Raw genomic sequence first — 16,231 nt, 5'->3', positions numbered from 1 at the left:
CCCAAAATCTCTGACACCACAGCTACTCCCCACTGACAAAAGCAAATGAACCAGGAAAACACTGAGAAGGTTTCTTCCATTTTCCACTTTGGTTAGGATCAAGAGCAGGTACACGAGTATGCAAAGAAGCGCTGTGTTCTCTCAGGAGTGTCCTTTCCAGTGACAGGGGTCAGTTGGGAATAAGTCACACAGCCTGTGCTCCAAACAGCTGAAAGTCAAAGAAGTCAAGGGACAAATGCCACAGGGAACAGAGAGAGCCTTTTCCTTGGTACCTCATGAACACCGTGTTCATGGACAGGGTGTTATGGGCGCTGAGCTGGGAGCGGAGGGTTTGCAGGAGGAAGCACACCCTCTGCAGGCTGAGACTGCAGGCTGGAAAACAGCAGTGCTCTAGGCAAGCAGAACCAGCTCAGTTTGAAAGGAAGTTGCACGGATTTTTTTCAAAATCACTGAAATGCAGGAAGAATTCAGTATATCTAAATCAACAGAAAAACTCTACAAATATATGGTATATATGTAGTTCCACTGCACCTCCTGCTCTGGGATCACATCACCGCTTTCACACAAACAAAAGAAAATACATAAAACCAAATAAAATAGGAATAAGCTCGCACAAAGCAAAAGATGTGAAGAAATGAAAGAATAAAAAGACATTCCCTTTAATTTAATATGAATACTTTTTTTTGAAGTGCACTTTCTCATTATATTTTCCAGAAGAACACATGGAACAGATATACAAAAAACATATCTACTTGCTAAATTTTAACATATCAAAATAGATTTTAAACACTTACCATGAGGTTTCCATCACTGTAAATAATAACAATACTACAAATTAAGCATAAAACTAATTAAACAAACATCAAGTAGCAAAAGTGTGTCTACAGAAAAGATTAATATAATTATAGCTCAGCAATTTGAGAAGAGAATATTTTGAATAAGTAGGTAATTAAGTTAAGAGAGGCCTAAAGAAAGATTTCACACTCACATTCATATGCTGAAGCAGTTTAAAAATAGAGAGCAAGAACTGCCTGACTTCATGTTTTAATTTTAGCTGGGTGATGAGCTGGTCCCAAAGACAGAAAGGGACAGCAGGATTTTTTCTCAGCAAAGTGCCCTTCGTATTTTTATGTGAAGGAAATGCAGTATGTTCTATTAATATCCTGTTGTGGCTGTACATAAGCCTAGGCACCCTTTCAACCAGGAAAAAGTTCTGGTTTGCTTCTTCAAATCACTTCACTTTCAAAGACAAAGACAGAAGTTAGAGAACGTCCCTACTGCTCTGGCCACTGCACAGGTAAATAACATCCACGCAGGAATAGACACTTTGTTTCCCATCAGTCACCCACTGCAATTACTAAAGCTGTAGTTTTCTTTCAGGAGGAGGGAACAGCAAATGATTGAGTTTGCACCTTAACTACATTCTCATTTTAATTAAGAGTTGGAAAAAAAATGCCAACACCAACCAGAAAGGTAGGTGGGTGCAGGAGGGAAGAAATGTTGTTTGACTAAATGCTGGCATAATGCCTAGGCTCTCCCAAAGAAGCTGGGAGAAGTACACACTTTTCCCACATAAAGGAAGATTCTTCCTCTGGGTATGGCTCCCTCATACATTTCACCTTGCTGACACTTCTCTGATTAACTTAATCACAGCAGAAGCTCCCCATTTTGGGTCCCTGCCTATCCAACACTGTTTCAGGCTGGCAAATTTTGACAGTGGGGCAGGACTGAAATTCTTCTTGTTCAACAGCATCACATTGAAAACTTTTCTGTCCTTCAGGGAATTACAGAAATGAAGGCTAACCAGCTTGTAGATTATTTTTCTGACATACTCTTCCCAAAGTGTTAACTATGCAAGTGAAGGTCAGATTCTCCCCCAAATGTGTCACAAAAGGTGTCACAAAAGCACATTTTAAACTAAGACTAATTTTCTTGATAGATGACAATGGTTAAAACCTAGACAGGAGTCCGAGTTACACCTGCAGTGAAAACAAGCCTGCTAAAGTCTCTCATCCTTTTTCACAGTTACATTCCCTTGTGTGTATTTTAAAGCAACAATTAGAAAGATTCCCACTCTTATACTTGGCATTATTTATACATTCATCTGAGGTTCCACCTGTAAAATTTCACATGCATTAATACTGGTCATTGATTCACTCCAGCACCTTCTGTGAACAAGCATTTGCAAACCTTATTTGCCAGGGAAGTGAAATACAAGCCAGTTTAAATTTGCATTAACAACCTGCTGCTCAGTACTTCCTAGGTGAGGATGTCCTGCCATTATAGTATTTGGTGCACTGCCTTAGTGAACTGTGTCCCCAAAAGCACAGAAGGACCATGCCATCCCATTTAGTGACCTGCTTCCCATTCATACAGCTCTTGAGGAAATAAAGCAGAGCACAACACTTAGACAGCTGACCCTAGGAAGACATGTGTAGTTTGTTTGCATCCATATAACCAATATCTTTTGGTTTTAATCTTCACAAAGTTTTGCATTTTTAATTACCACAATGTGGTTTTTTTCCCACAATCCTACCTAATCCAATCCCAATTTATGTTAGCAGTTCCATACAGCTCAGAAACACATTTTCCATTATGCTGTTCAGATGAAGGTCACTGTCTTTTCTCCCAGCAGAAGTATGCTCTGCATTTCATTTGTACACATGAAATGAGCTCATTTACTCTTATCACTCCTCGCATTTCTAGTTTAAGTGTCAGATACCAAAACAGGCCCAGGCATCAAGAGCACTCTATCCCCACCATTGGAATGACAACTTCCACTTGACTTCTTGCATCAAATGAAGTTAAAGCACTTGAAACTAAAGACTGAAGAGATGACCAAGTCCTTTTGTTTTACTGCAGACCCCTCTATTTTAGAGATGCTCCCTTGCAAGAAGGTTGTCAGCTGATATTTTTACTTTCTCCTGCTTAAGTTCAACACAAAGTTTGCAGGAAGAGATCATCACTCACTGCATCACTATTTATAGTTAGTTACTCTGTCGTTATCCTAACAAGACCTTAATCAACAAAGCCTCTGATCCTCCTAAATTAAAATTATAATATGAAGGCATTTTTGTTTGAAAGAGCTTTTAATATAAATGAGATTTCTGCTTTTCTTGCTCTAAAGTTAAAAAAATATTGAAAATTCACAGACCAATTCTTCATTTCCCTTCCTAAATCATGCACAGAATGCTTCTCTTTCACCCTCCTGGGTAAACAAATCCTTCATGGATTCTAGGTATGAGAGGTTGGTTTTCTGTGGCAGAAGACAGAACATGCAATTTATTTTTCTATCTTCTGAAAAAGGAAAAATACCTTTTGAAACAGTTTACCCTGCAGAGACACCTTCCTTCTACACAGCCCTCTTCAGCAAGGTAATACACCAGACTCCATCAAGGGGCAAGTACATTTTTGGCAAAGCAGTTCCAATTTCAGAAGGAAACATACAAAATATTCATTGCTTGCTCAAACAAGCATTCAAGTCTGAATTTGCTTCGTAGCCTGCCCAGTAGGATCCAAATGCAGGGGAATGAAAGGAACCTCTCTGGCTTTTTTAGGCTGTCAGTACTATACAAGAAGCATTCTCCAGGACTTAGTGAAGATGCAATGCAGTCCCTACAGCACTGGCTTTCCTGCATATGAGGAGGATGTGTTCTCCAAGCCAGGCTTCCAGGTGACCCAGCAACACTCCCACCATCTACGCCTGCTGCCCCTGCCACTGCCACCCATGCAGTTCTGTTCTTAGAGTAGTGCTGACTCCTAAAAGCTGGTCACTCTGCCAGCTTCACTACAGATAAATAAGTACAATTACCTCAGGGAACTTAAATTAAGAGCGGCCTCTCTGTCTCACACAGTTATATACAACTCTGTCATGCTCAAGCTTGAAGATGCATTTTTTTCTTGTTTCCTTGATGGTTTTGTAATTTCTTAAGAAGAGGGGCTGGAGGTGGAGTGCTAAAAATTATGTACTTCAGTCTCCTTGAATTACTAAAATGTCTAACCCCATATCTGAGGTCCATTTGTCACAAGTCACACTCTTGGTCAGTCTTTTTGTCCACCAGGAGCCAACCAGCAAGCCCTCCTCCCACGCTGTGCTATTTTGTGCAAACTGCTAGCTTGGAGGAAAAAAAGTAAATACAGAGCTGGTTTACTTATAGTGAGGTCCCCCTGGCATCCAGCTAAGAGGTGAGAAAACTAAATATAACAAACTTAAAACTACAATTATTGTAGGGGAGTTTGCCAGAGCCGCTCTGAAGCTCCTAATGGTCTGTTGGGGATTTATGGATCAGCTGTGAAAATTTACTCACAGCTAAAACTTGCCAATCAAGTCCTTGGCTTTGAACACTGCTACCAACTTCTACATAATACAGTTTGAAATTACAGAAATGTCAAAGCAAAACAGTAGGTTTTAATGCTTCAGAGAAGGGTACGAGAAAAATCTATCATACTAAACAGACCAGTAAGGCAACCATGTAGAGGCTTCCTTCTGAATGTTTGTATCTTTTTATAAAAGCGTCTTATATTTTTACAGAGCAGGAGGAGATTACAAGTGCTGCCAAAATACACAGTAAGAGACAGTATGTTGCACAGAAAAGACTACAAACTGCTGTCTTGCAGTTTAAGAGCAGATTCCCTCCATAAATTTTGCCAGCAATCCAGAAAATAGTATTATATGCTGATATTTTATGTTCTTGCCATATGGATGGGGATATAAAATTTATAAAAGCTTCTCTGAAATTGTATCTGCTATTTTCATGTTATTCCATTTTAAAAGGGCAGCAAAAATAACAAACAAAAAATCCTGAGAACTTACACAGAAAGCAAAGCAAGTAGCCAGCTTGATGAGAGGCATAAGACCATGCCTTATTTCTCTCAAATGCTCGGCACAAATGAGAGGACAGCAGTGATGGCCTCCTGTAAGGGCAGAGCTGTGCAGAGGAGCTGATGGGCTCTTTGTAGACCCCTCTCCACCTCCAACTCTGCAAATCCCTGCAGCTGGTGAGGCTTCAACACTCCAGAGTACTGGTTTGAAAACATGTCAGACCTCTAATACGCCTTTAAGCACCACAAAGGAGCATGGATCCGTACTCCTCCCTGCACAGATCCATACTCTTTTAAAATGGAAGTTTTAATGCTGCAACGTAAGTTAACTTTCTATTATTTACTTTGTCTTCTACTACATTAGGTTTCTTCTGTCAGCAATTACCCCAAAAAACAAACACTGAAGAGTCAGGAAGCCTTGCAAATTTAGATGATAGGATCTGATCCTTTAAAGCCTTATACACATAAATAATCCTCATGTGTATGAATAAGGCTTTAGAAGATCATAGTATATACACTATATCCAAAGAGGAATTCAAGTCCTATTTACCACTGACAAGCAAACTCTTGGCCACCTAACAGTATTTATGTTATTTATAATATTGTTATGCTATAAATTATGTTCTGTATTTATGATGTAAAGACATATTGCTTTATTCTGCACAGACATACTTTAACCATCTACACAAGATGACGAAGTTACTTCTAGCCCTTGCAAATTTTGACTTAACTCATTTTTTTAATTTGGAAGGAAATTCAATCTTTTAGTAACTTGCAATGCACAAAACCTAGGTTGAACAATAATGATCCCAAACCTTGTAGAAGTCTGATCTACCAAAGATACATGACATGTGATTAATTTAAATTTCATTGTGAAATTTGGAATATTTAATTAGCACTTTTTTATTCACCAGAAACTGGGAATGAGGAGTTACGTTCAAGTGCAGAAAATTAGTTGACTTGAATTCAAGTACCACAGAACTTTGATTATTTTTTTACAACACTTTACCTATGAATCTGTTTGCCCATGCCACCCACAGAGGTACCTATATAAGCATCTCAGTTACTATTCTCTGTAGTTCTTACAAACATGTCCACCTCTAGATACAACAATGACATTTTGCTGAGTGCAGTGCATGGCAGAGTAACCTGAGGCAGACCTCCTGATTCATCTGAGAGTCAACAGAAGGTGCCAACAACAGGGTCAGCCCTGTCTGCACCATGAGAAGGTGTTGCTACACAACACAACAGTGACCTTGAATGAAGCAGTAAATAAAGAAAAGAAGCCAATATTTGGTTGTGAGTTGGCAGGACGGTGGAAAATTGTAGGTGACCTTAAAAGAATGTGCCATGAGAGGAACACAAATGGATGGTGAAGAGTGCATGGATAGCAAGGGTGTGAATGTTAAGATGTGTTAATGGAAGACTTTGAAAGATAAGAGGAGTCTAGGGCTGAAAAAAAATCTCATCCTAGTTCATTAATATTTCTCTCTATGGTTTCAGGAGATGACAGTCATCTTTTCTCCAAGTGCCATCCTTAAGTCTGACTTGTGCATAATCTTGGACAAAATTTTATGTGGAGGAGCAGAGGAAACCTCTGACAATCATCAGAATAGCATCCAAACTGCAAATACCCATAGCTGTGCCCAGCTCTGCAGGGATGGAACAACCTTCTCTGTACCAGAAGTTAACCTGCTCTTACTCTATTTTCCAAGAAGAACAGAAAGAAGGGTGAGAAAGACATTATTAAAATATTTTCTTAAAAATGAGGCCAAAAATAGAACATTAAAAGTTGGTCAGTGTAAGGAACTGCATGTGTCATCAACCTAATAAAACTACTTAGTGCATCTTCCCTTAGAGGGAAAATGTTAATCAGCAGAGACAAAAATAAGATTTGTTCCTGCAGAAACTGACGGTATTTGTTATCTCAGTAAATCAATGCAGCCATCAAGCCACTTGCTGAAGAGGTACTTAAAGCCTGTTTCCTAAAATATTAAAATATAAGTAAAAATGCACTGCAATTCCTGCACATTTCCCAAGTGGTCTAACTCACAGACACCATCAACTCGCACATGTCTGCACATCCAGGAAAAAAGCAAAGCCATGACACATAAAACTGTAGCTTTTGACACTACCAAATTCAAGACATTTGACATTGCTTGAATTCTAAAACTCTGCATCCCAATCTACAGAAAATCGCAAGTTTCATGGCAAGTTGAGGAAAGTTAAGACTAGATAACACCAGATGCTTTTATTGTGTCAGAAGCTGGTAAGTCAGAGAAGGGACCAGGTGATCAGAAAGCTGTCAGGGAGCTTGCTCATAACCTGCCCAAAATGACATTTTCTCTGTTCATCCTGGCCAGCAGAAGGTATTACTCAAGGGAACACAAGTTAAAGACCTCCTTATCCTGTCCCTGCCACTTCTTCAGAAGAAGCAATAATCCAGAAGTGGAATCTCTCTCCAAGGAGTGATTGTCATTAAGATTTCATGTAACAGAGGCTTTAGAGTTAACAGCATGGAGGAGATAGACTACACAACCAGCATAGCTACAGATTCCTGTCACCCCCAGAGTCAGGCAGTGCTCATGGCATCTTTGGAGCACTCTGCAGAGGCTGGTGAGACAGCTGCACATCTTTAAACAACCGAGATGACAAAGAGCAAATCTGAACTTCATCATTCATGCAGCATCATTCATGCAACTCCACCCTGCTCCTGCTCGTTGCCTGTTCAGCTCATCTCCCAACACAGACATGGAGAAAACTAACAACAAATGCATCCTCCTTGCAGTTCCTCAGATGCACAAGACAATTGTACCACGAGCTGCATAGTCAATATTATTTAAACTCCCATTTCGCAAGTTTGCATGGACACACCCAGAAATGCAGTTAGCCTGATACAAAGTAACTGCTTGTGCACTCCTACCTACTGATCCTTTAAGAAAACAAGCCTTTGCCCCCTTCCTGCAACAGAATACCCGATGCTTTTATTCCGCATTTCTTCTAAATAGGCAAGAGGCATTTGTAAAACAGGCTAGGCTTGAGCTGTCAGAACAGGACAGATATTAAACGTTTCTAAAGCCCAAGGGAAGACGTTTTCTGGTTTCCCCCTCTGTGTCAAGTGACAGCTCCACTGTGATGGGTCATTAGCGTGACAAAGGGAAAGCAGCTGGACATAGAGAGGGGCAGAGGCTAACAGAGCGATTACATCCTTAAATCAACTACAAAATGTTACAAAGGATGAAGAGGAGGAAAAAAAGGGAGGAGTATATTCAGGGGAATAAAGTCAGTTTGATAAAGTGTCTAGCTGCAAATCATATGAAATGAATTCATTTAAATAAAAGAAAAATCAAGACAACTTACTCTTCTGAGCAGATTCTATTTGAAGGAGTATTTTTAAGTGATTTACATTATTATTTCATGCAAATAACCCATTTTTCCCTATTAAATAAATTTCTACAGTCGCTATGAACTAAAAATGTATCTTTGAAGATCTAGTTCCTCCCATTTTGATAGTCCCCAGAAGGGATCAGAACTGGTTACTGAGGTTTTTCCATCTCCATTCTACTTTCCTCCAAATGAGATCTGCACGATTTTAGCACCACAGCAGCAGCAGTAGCTCAGCAGGTCACACACAACTCTTACTGTTAGGTGCACACAGCTCTGGAAGGACAAGTGGTGAATTAAGAGGAAAACTAAAGGAAAATATTTTCCAGCCTTCCCACTGATCAGAACAGTATATTAAATTTCCATTAAAAAGCAACATCCAGGCAACCGAGTTTTACTAAAGAGGACTCCATTGTCATGTGTTGTGTTCCAAAAGTCACTTAGTATATTTCTTCTCATAAATTACGCATTATTTAAGTTTTCGCTAAAGTTGGCATCACTGCTCTTATGTCTCTGTCCACTAAAATTTGACATTTCTGGGCAACTAAGAATTGATTGACTACTGATAATAAAAGTCAGATTACTTGGAAATGTTTGCATGCAACACATTCCTTCTAAATTCTTTTGTTCTGACAAACAAAACCTTTCTGCTTTTGTACCTCTGTGCTCTCTGTTCAATGTTTTTATTTTGCCTTTCTGCCAGTAAGCTGTTGAGTTTCAAGTCAGAGATTAAAGAAAAAAATCTACCAAACCGAACAAACCCAAGTCCCAAAGTCCACATTTTCAGTCATTTTTGTTTAATACAGAGAGCCTCCATATGATTAGGTAATCTTAAATCTTTGAGTCGCAGCTGATATAAAGGAGGGGGGGTCATTGTTTTCCATCAAAAAAAGAAAATAAATTTTAAAAGAAATAAATAAAATAGAAATTTTAATTACATGACTTGAAGATAATTACAAACACAGATGCTGATTTTGGAAAACAACTAAACTTAAAACTGAAGCACCCTCCATTTGTCCCTATCCCCTCCATTCACACCCATTTGGTACACACATTTGGCATTTTAAGTCCTGATTCTAATCTCAAGTGAGGTGTAAGAAGAGTCTCAATAATTACACAGCAAGAAGCCAGACACTTCCAGAAAAACTGCATTTTCCCCCACTGCCTGTTTCATAATATACAAAGACAATAAATGGCAAACACAAGGAGGAGCTTAACAATGTGGGTTTACTTCCCACATTCCCTGGCGAGTCCCACACCATGCTGCTTTTACAGCTCTTGTCCCTTGTTTTGGTAAAGCTGATCAGCTAAGACAACTACAGCCCGCTCTGTTTTGTTTTCATCTCCAGTCAGGCCTGTTAGATTTCTTTCAACACAAACTCTGAGTTTTCAGAGCCCTATCAGGTAGAGAAGAAACTGAGATTTTTGGAGATGTACTTTAAAAGGCAAGTAAGTATAGAAAGCCTGTATCAGTAACAGTAAGAAGAGAAACAGTAAAACCAGTGTTTCTCCTTGTTAAGTATCAGCTTAGCCTTTGCCATATATGCCAAACTATTTGCCATGACTAATGTATATAATGGGAGTACATTTCATATTTTATCTCTCCTGAGAGACTTTGAGTTGGGGAAGGAAAAAAAAAAAAAAAAAAAAAAAAGAAAATCCCACACTACTCAAAGCAAACAGATGATGCAAATAAAAACCCCACATGTTTAACATAATGGGCTACAGTTTAAAAAAAAGATAAACTGGAGATAATTTTTCTCAACAAGTTTTCTCCTTGCTGCTATGGGGAAATAAAGGACTCAAAGCAATCAGCACCAGCCTGCTTCCTCCGCTCTGCCCCCAGAACTGGCACAAACTGATGACAACTTGGGCGCAGATGTTGGAAATTCCATCTTCCTTCCAGAGGAGCTTAAAATCTCCAGGGCACAGCCCCTTAGGAAAAAAAATAAATTTTGCCTTTCCCCCATTGTTTTAAGGTGCCTTTTATTCAATTTGTAAACTAAACGTATATTCCTATATCAAAACAGGGAGTTAAAAACTGCCCCATCTCCACTGGACAGATATGATCTATGACAAATTATTAGAACCAAAAGCACACAAAGAGTTGGATTTCAATACAATGAGGTCTCCTATAATCACAGAGTTTACTCATGGCAAATGTTTTCAGCAAGAACTCTCATAGAAAGCACTCTTCATGCAACATATCTATAGTTAACCCATAGCCACCACTCAGTCCTTTCTCTCAGTTATTTCCAGCTAGTTGCTCTGTCAGACTGCAATGAATCACACATCTGGAATTATTAATAGGAGTCTCCACTCTCTCATGCTGCTTAGTCACTCCAGCCAATCTAACAGCAGGTACTAAAATTCATCACACAAGGATGTGTCATGTAAAACTTACATTTTGCAATGCAACTGCAAATTATAAACAAAACTCTCAAACCATGTAAATTTTCTCATAAGAGCAGACTTACCGAGAGAGGGGGGAAAACCCCAAGGCAACAAACAGCTCCAAACACACATTGGTCTTTGCAGAGATATCCAATACGTGTTTCACTTGCTGACACTACAGACCCTACCCTGCATTTCCACTTCTTCCACACAACAGCAGCAGAAATCAGTTATAAACACTAGCCAACACCATTACAACCATTCTTCTTGTCAGTCTTCTGCTTTATTTCATACAGAAGGGGATGTTTTTGTAAGTCATCCTCAGAAGCATGTAAATTCAGGTTTCCTTTTCCGAGCAATTTCTCATTCTCAGCTCTACAGCTTGAGGGCTTTGACTGCAATAAGGCTTTTAGTTTTGGAAAATAAGAAGTATTTTCCCATCAAACATCACAACAAGCTGCATAGACAGAATGCTTTAAGTCTGTAAATCTTATCATTGGACCTTTACTATCAACGCAACTGACGTAGCCACTGAGGGGGAAAAAGTACAACATGTAGACAGCACATTTCAATTTATATTTTGTTGTAGTTGAATACTATCAGCAGAGAATTTCAAACCTACTTTGAATACTAGTAATACTTTTATATTAGAATTACATTATAAATGTTAAAGCAGAGTGGCATTTAAAGAATCTGGAACATGCTACCTGTGCTGCATGAGTTCAGCCAATGTAGCTGCTAAGATATTTCTGATCTCCAGTTTCACTAAATTTTAATCCTTGTTCAAAGCTCAGCATTCACAATGAAGTTTTATCAGCTGCCCACGTAGGAAGCCATTTTTTAAAATTACATTGCTCTTCACCTAACATCTGTAAACCTTCCTAACAAAGCTACTGAAGGGGAAAAAAGAAGGAGTCCAGAAAGCTTTCAAAGTTTAAATGGGATAATGAAAAATGTATATTTTATATGATATTATAATGAAAGACTTCAAACAGGGAGGTGCTTTGTTAAACACCACAGAATATTCTGATCTACGTGGCTCTGAATTAGCATTCTGCAACTCCACATTTGTTTACTGCAGCTCAGAAAGCAAAAAGATGGCAATTGTTGAAAAAAGTCAAGAAAAAATGCTCAGAAAACAAGATCAGTGTTTTCTTTCCTGTAATGAAACTATGACTTCATTTTTGTAGAAGAATCACTGCTTTCATTACATTGTATTTTACCAGTTGTAATACCTGTTCTAGCATGTCAGAAATAAATTTGGAAGAGCAATTCTGGATATTCCCTAACATCTCCCTTTCAATTATTTACTGTATATTCAGTTTAGATTATAAAATACCAAGTTATTATCAGAAAAACAAAGCACAATTTGCCTGCATTTCCAATTCAATGCATTTATTAATTGACAGGTAAAGAGGGGCACACCAAATTACGCCGCACGGTTACAAAACTGTAAGATCAAGTTGCAAGACCTTAGATGGAGATGTTCGATGTTTGCCACCCTACGTCACATTAACATGACAAAGAACACTCAGAACACAGCATCTCTCTCAAATATTTCCATTAAAGGTAGGGTCAAATGGAAACCAATTTTTCTACCTATAATCTGCTAGGAAGCATGACTAGCAAGAATGTGATGCCCTCATACATAACACACACCACATCAGAAATACAGTTGTGAAGTATTCTCAAGAGATCTACCTATCTGACTTGCAATAAGCAGCCACAAAGCCTTGGTAATTGTGAGAAAATAGGGGTCAACTTTAGAGACTGTAGTTTAAAATTTAAGACTGATTTTGAGTAAGTGTCAATTACTCTGTGGTTGCACGATAATTCACATGGACCACAGCAACAGGCCAGTGGACTTAGGAAGAGACAATTAGTATTTCAATTTCGGTGCAAATCTCCAAGTCTGTATTTCCAATCAGAAATAAAAATGTAGGCAATAAGAACCTTGAACGTTTTCATGACTAAGTTACAAACAATGATTTAAAAGCAAACAGACTAAAAGAAAATCAAGCATCAAATTTATGGACCACATTCCGCTGAAAGTTTGCAAGTCCAGTTATTTACATATTTATAAAAACTGATGTGATTCCCAACTCAACGTTCATACTTTAAATTTGCAGTAACATCAACACATTGCCCTTCAGTATTTCTGTACATGTGTGTATTTTGCAAATGTGAGAGAACTGAAAGCATTTCCTCCATTAATTACATTGTTGGGTTTTGTCAAGAAGGTGATAACGGAGATGCCTAAGCCAGCGCCTTTGCTGAAGGAGTGGTTGCAGAAAAGCAGCTCAAGGCCAGCGTCAAGGCCGTGGCAGCTCCTCAGTGCTTTGTCATACTCGCGCTTTGCTTGAGGGCCGCACACGGGCTCAGTCCACTTGGCGGTCTGGGACGTGATATCGAAAGCGGTTCTCAACCTTCACCACTGCGCAGCACCCAGTGTCCTGCTCGTCAACTCAAGCAGCAAATCTTAAAGTAATAGAAGGCAATTCTAATAGCTCCATAGCCGGGTATCTGTTAACAGATTAAAAGCCCTTACCTCCTCTAATACGTTATGACTGGGGAAAAAATCAGATACAGTGCACTTAACCACCTTGAATCAGCACAGAACATCAGCTTAGGCCTTACTCATGCTTCATCTATTAGCTACAGAGCATTCGGTTTGTCTTCAAGCTTCTAATTTAGCCAGATAAGTATCACTGGCACCACTACATCCGTGTAGCAGAACTGCTTTTTCCCCTCTTTCTGGGTGGAAAACGAAACAGCAAAACGCCACTCGCATCACTGCACTCATTAATTAGACTTCCAAACCCGCACAGGTTACTTTTTCCGTGACAGTTTTGCAGAGATGCGATCGCTTCTGGCACCCCACGAGCCGGTCGCTCCAGGCCTGCCCGGGGCACGGCAGCGGCGGAACGGCGGCCGGGCAGGCGGCACACACCGCCGCGGGGCAAGCCTCGGAAACTTCCCCGGCCCAGCTCCCGGGCGCGGCGGACGCGGTGCCGGGGCGCACCGTCGGGAACCGACACGAGCGGCCTTTCGGCCAGAAAACTTCTGAGGGCAGCGAGGCCACTGCCGGTCTTTAGGGGAGCCCGTGCCCCTAACAGCGGGGACGGGCCCGCCGCCACACGCAGGGCGAAGCGAGGCTCAGCCCCGGGCACCGCTCGGCCACGGCCAGGGCCAGGGCCGGTGCCGGGCCGACCCTCCGCCCGCCCGGCTGTCAGTCTGGGCGCGGGGGGAGGGAAGAGGGGCACCGCCACCGGGGAGGGAGAACGACCCGCGCCTGCCCGCCCGCCCTCCCGGCGCGGCGGAACGCGGGGCGGCTCTTACTTGTGGAGGAGCTGGGGCAGGCTGGGCGGCGGCGGCGGCATCCCTCGGCTGGGGGCCCCGCTGCGGGCATCGCTCTCCGGCGGGTCAGCGCCGCGGGGAGCCGGGGCCTGGCTCATGGCAGCGGCGGGGACCATACGGGGCGGCCCCTGCGGCGGGAGGCGCGGGTGGCCGCGCAGCCCTCGGCCGCGGCGGCGGGAGGGAGGGTGGCAGAGAGAAGGGAGGGAGAGGGCAGAGGACCGGCCCTGGAGACAACCGCGCTCCCCCCGCGCCCCCCCGCCGGGCTGGCGACGGCGGGACAGGCAACCCCCTGCGACTGAGCCCGCCCTGCCGGAGGGCTGCGGCCACCGGCGGGGGCGGCCGGTGCTGCGCGGAGCCCCAGAGGCGCTGCCGGGGCCGGAGGGAGGGGCGGGCGGAGCCCCCGGCCCGGCCCGGCCCCACCTGGGCGCCGGGCCCGTTCCCTCCCTCCTCCACCCGCACCTGCCCGATGGGAGGGACCCACGCCCCGCGACAGCCCGGCGGCTCTGCCCTGTGCCCGAGCTGGGGCAGAGTGGCTCGGGCGCACCTGTTCGAGGCAGAGTGGCTCGGACGCACCTGGCCCTGCCCGGGATGGTCCCGGGGACCGCAGTTGGCACAGGACAGGCTCTACAGCAAAGAGTGAGCAGTACCAGCCCCTTCATACTCCGGCAATAATTTATAATCAGCGAACGCCAAGGGCAAGGGGAAAAGCGTGTGTACTCTTCTAATTCCTCACTGGTAGCATCTCTGAAGAAATGTAATCAGTCATTTATCAGACATAGGCTCTGTCGGCTGATATGAAATGGGAGAGGAGAGTCAATTAATAAACCTTCTTGAGTAGCAAATAATCTCTACAGCAGACCCCCTGTCTGGGCCCAACCACGATGGGCTTTTAATAAAGGATGTCGATCCTGGGCTCCCCTGGCTTCCAAACACGTTAGCACGGTCAAGACCTACTCAGGAAGACTTTACCTGCTGCTGGAATAACAGGACTAAGGAGTGGAATTGCTGCCTGATGATACAACGTGACAAAATAAGTTTTACCTGCACACATTTTGGGAAGAAATTTCAGATGATTGATGGAGCAGAAATTGCACTCTTGCAATAAACCAGTAACTGAGAATGTTTCTTCCAGCTCTTGCTCCCTTTGTAACGTGCTGTTTATTAGAGAGGGACAAGTCAAAGACCATTTCAGTACTTGCTCCTGCACTACCTCTGCTTGCCACACACCCTCCCCCCAGCACCCACACACACACATACACTCCGAGGAAAGCAGAAACATCCTGGCTTCTTTGAAAAATTAATCCTAATTCAGGAAGACAAATTTTGAAGGGGTCAGGTTCTCCTCCCCTGCACCTGGCACAGTCATTTATAAATATGTAGCCTTCTAAATGGGAACAAAATGCCACCTCCGGTGACTGGAAAATTTTAAGTTAGTTGCATTAATCACGTACTTTACACTTTGCAGATGGAGAGCACCAACCAGGTGCAGGGCAGTGGAGCATTGGGCCACATTTCAGTTGCACACTTACTTAACGGTAATGTAATACCAAATTCACCTTCTAAAAATGAATAGCCATCAGTACTTGTTTAGACACATTGACTTATATTATGTTCTGAGAAATACAAAAAAATGGAGCTTCACATCCTTTCCCACAAGGAAAAACAATTTGCAAATTATGTGTTTTCTGGTTCAGTGAGGGCCAGGGAGTGGTCAGCACTGTGTAGCTACAAGATGCCTGATCTTCCAACAAAGGAAAGGTAACGTCTCACAGACAGGTGAGGCAACTCATGGGAAAAAAATGTTTAACGTGTGGGACCGTCTCTGCCCAAGGTTTAAAGCAAATCCAGGTGTCCACTGATCATCCACAGAAAAGTAGCTTTGTGTGAATTTCCTGAGTAACAGTGAAAGCCCTTGAGACCAAGCAACAGCTAACTGCTGCCTGTAATTATTTGAGGAAGTGAAAGATGGTGACTCATGGCTCAGAGGGCAACAGGAGCACAGCTATGACACTAATGCACGGCCCCGGATTAGGAGGTGGATAGTCACAAGAACGTGTTACTTCGCACAGACATATTACATCACTTGTAATAATGGATCAAGTGTGTTTTACTAAGCACTACTACACTTAATATATCCACTGTACAACTCAGCATTCAGTCTCAGCATGGGGTCCTAAAGCTCTGCAAAGATTTTCTCCGTTTATTTTAATAGTTCTCATCCCTATGTCTGCTTCTTGTCACGGTTTTTTTGTTGTTGTTGGGGTTTTTTGTTTTG

General features: G+C 42.2%; 1 protein-coding gene across 5 annotated transcripts in view; it reads right to left on the bottom strand.

Annotated features, from left to right (window-relative positions):
• Positions 1 to 14,630, bottom strand: part of RBM20 (RNA binding motif protein 20) — a 102,988-nt gene extending 88,358 nt beyond the window's left edge. For 4 of the 5 annotated variants that reach the window (XR_005627428.1, XM_039708950.1, XM_039708948.1 and 1 more), the window contains exon 1: positions 13,939 to 14,630. Coding sequence is in view for 4 of the 5 variants with exons in the window: in XM_039708950.1 (XP_039564884.1) it covers positions 13,939 to 14,615 (677 nt within the window). In the remaining variant the exon portion in view is untranslated. Of the gene's footprint in view, positions 1 to 794; positions 824 to 13,938 lie in introns of those variants that run through there. The other variant, XM_039708956.1, reaches the window with a different exon arrangement.
• Positions 14,631 to 16,231: the final 1,601 nt, after the last annotated feature.

The sequence above is a fragment of the Passer montanus genome, unplaced genomic scaffold (assembly GCF_014805655.1).
Source record: "Passer montanus isolate IOZ18808 unplaced genomic scaffold, ASM1480565v1 scaffold21, whole genome shotgun sequence".
Classification (NCBI taxonomy): Eukaryota; Metazoa; Chordata; class Aves; order Passeriformes; family Passeridae; genus Passer; species Passer montanus.
Note: the sequence above shows the minus strand (reverse complement) of the source record. Positions and strands in the feature narration are given on the sequence as shown.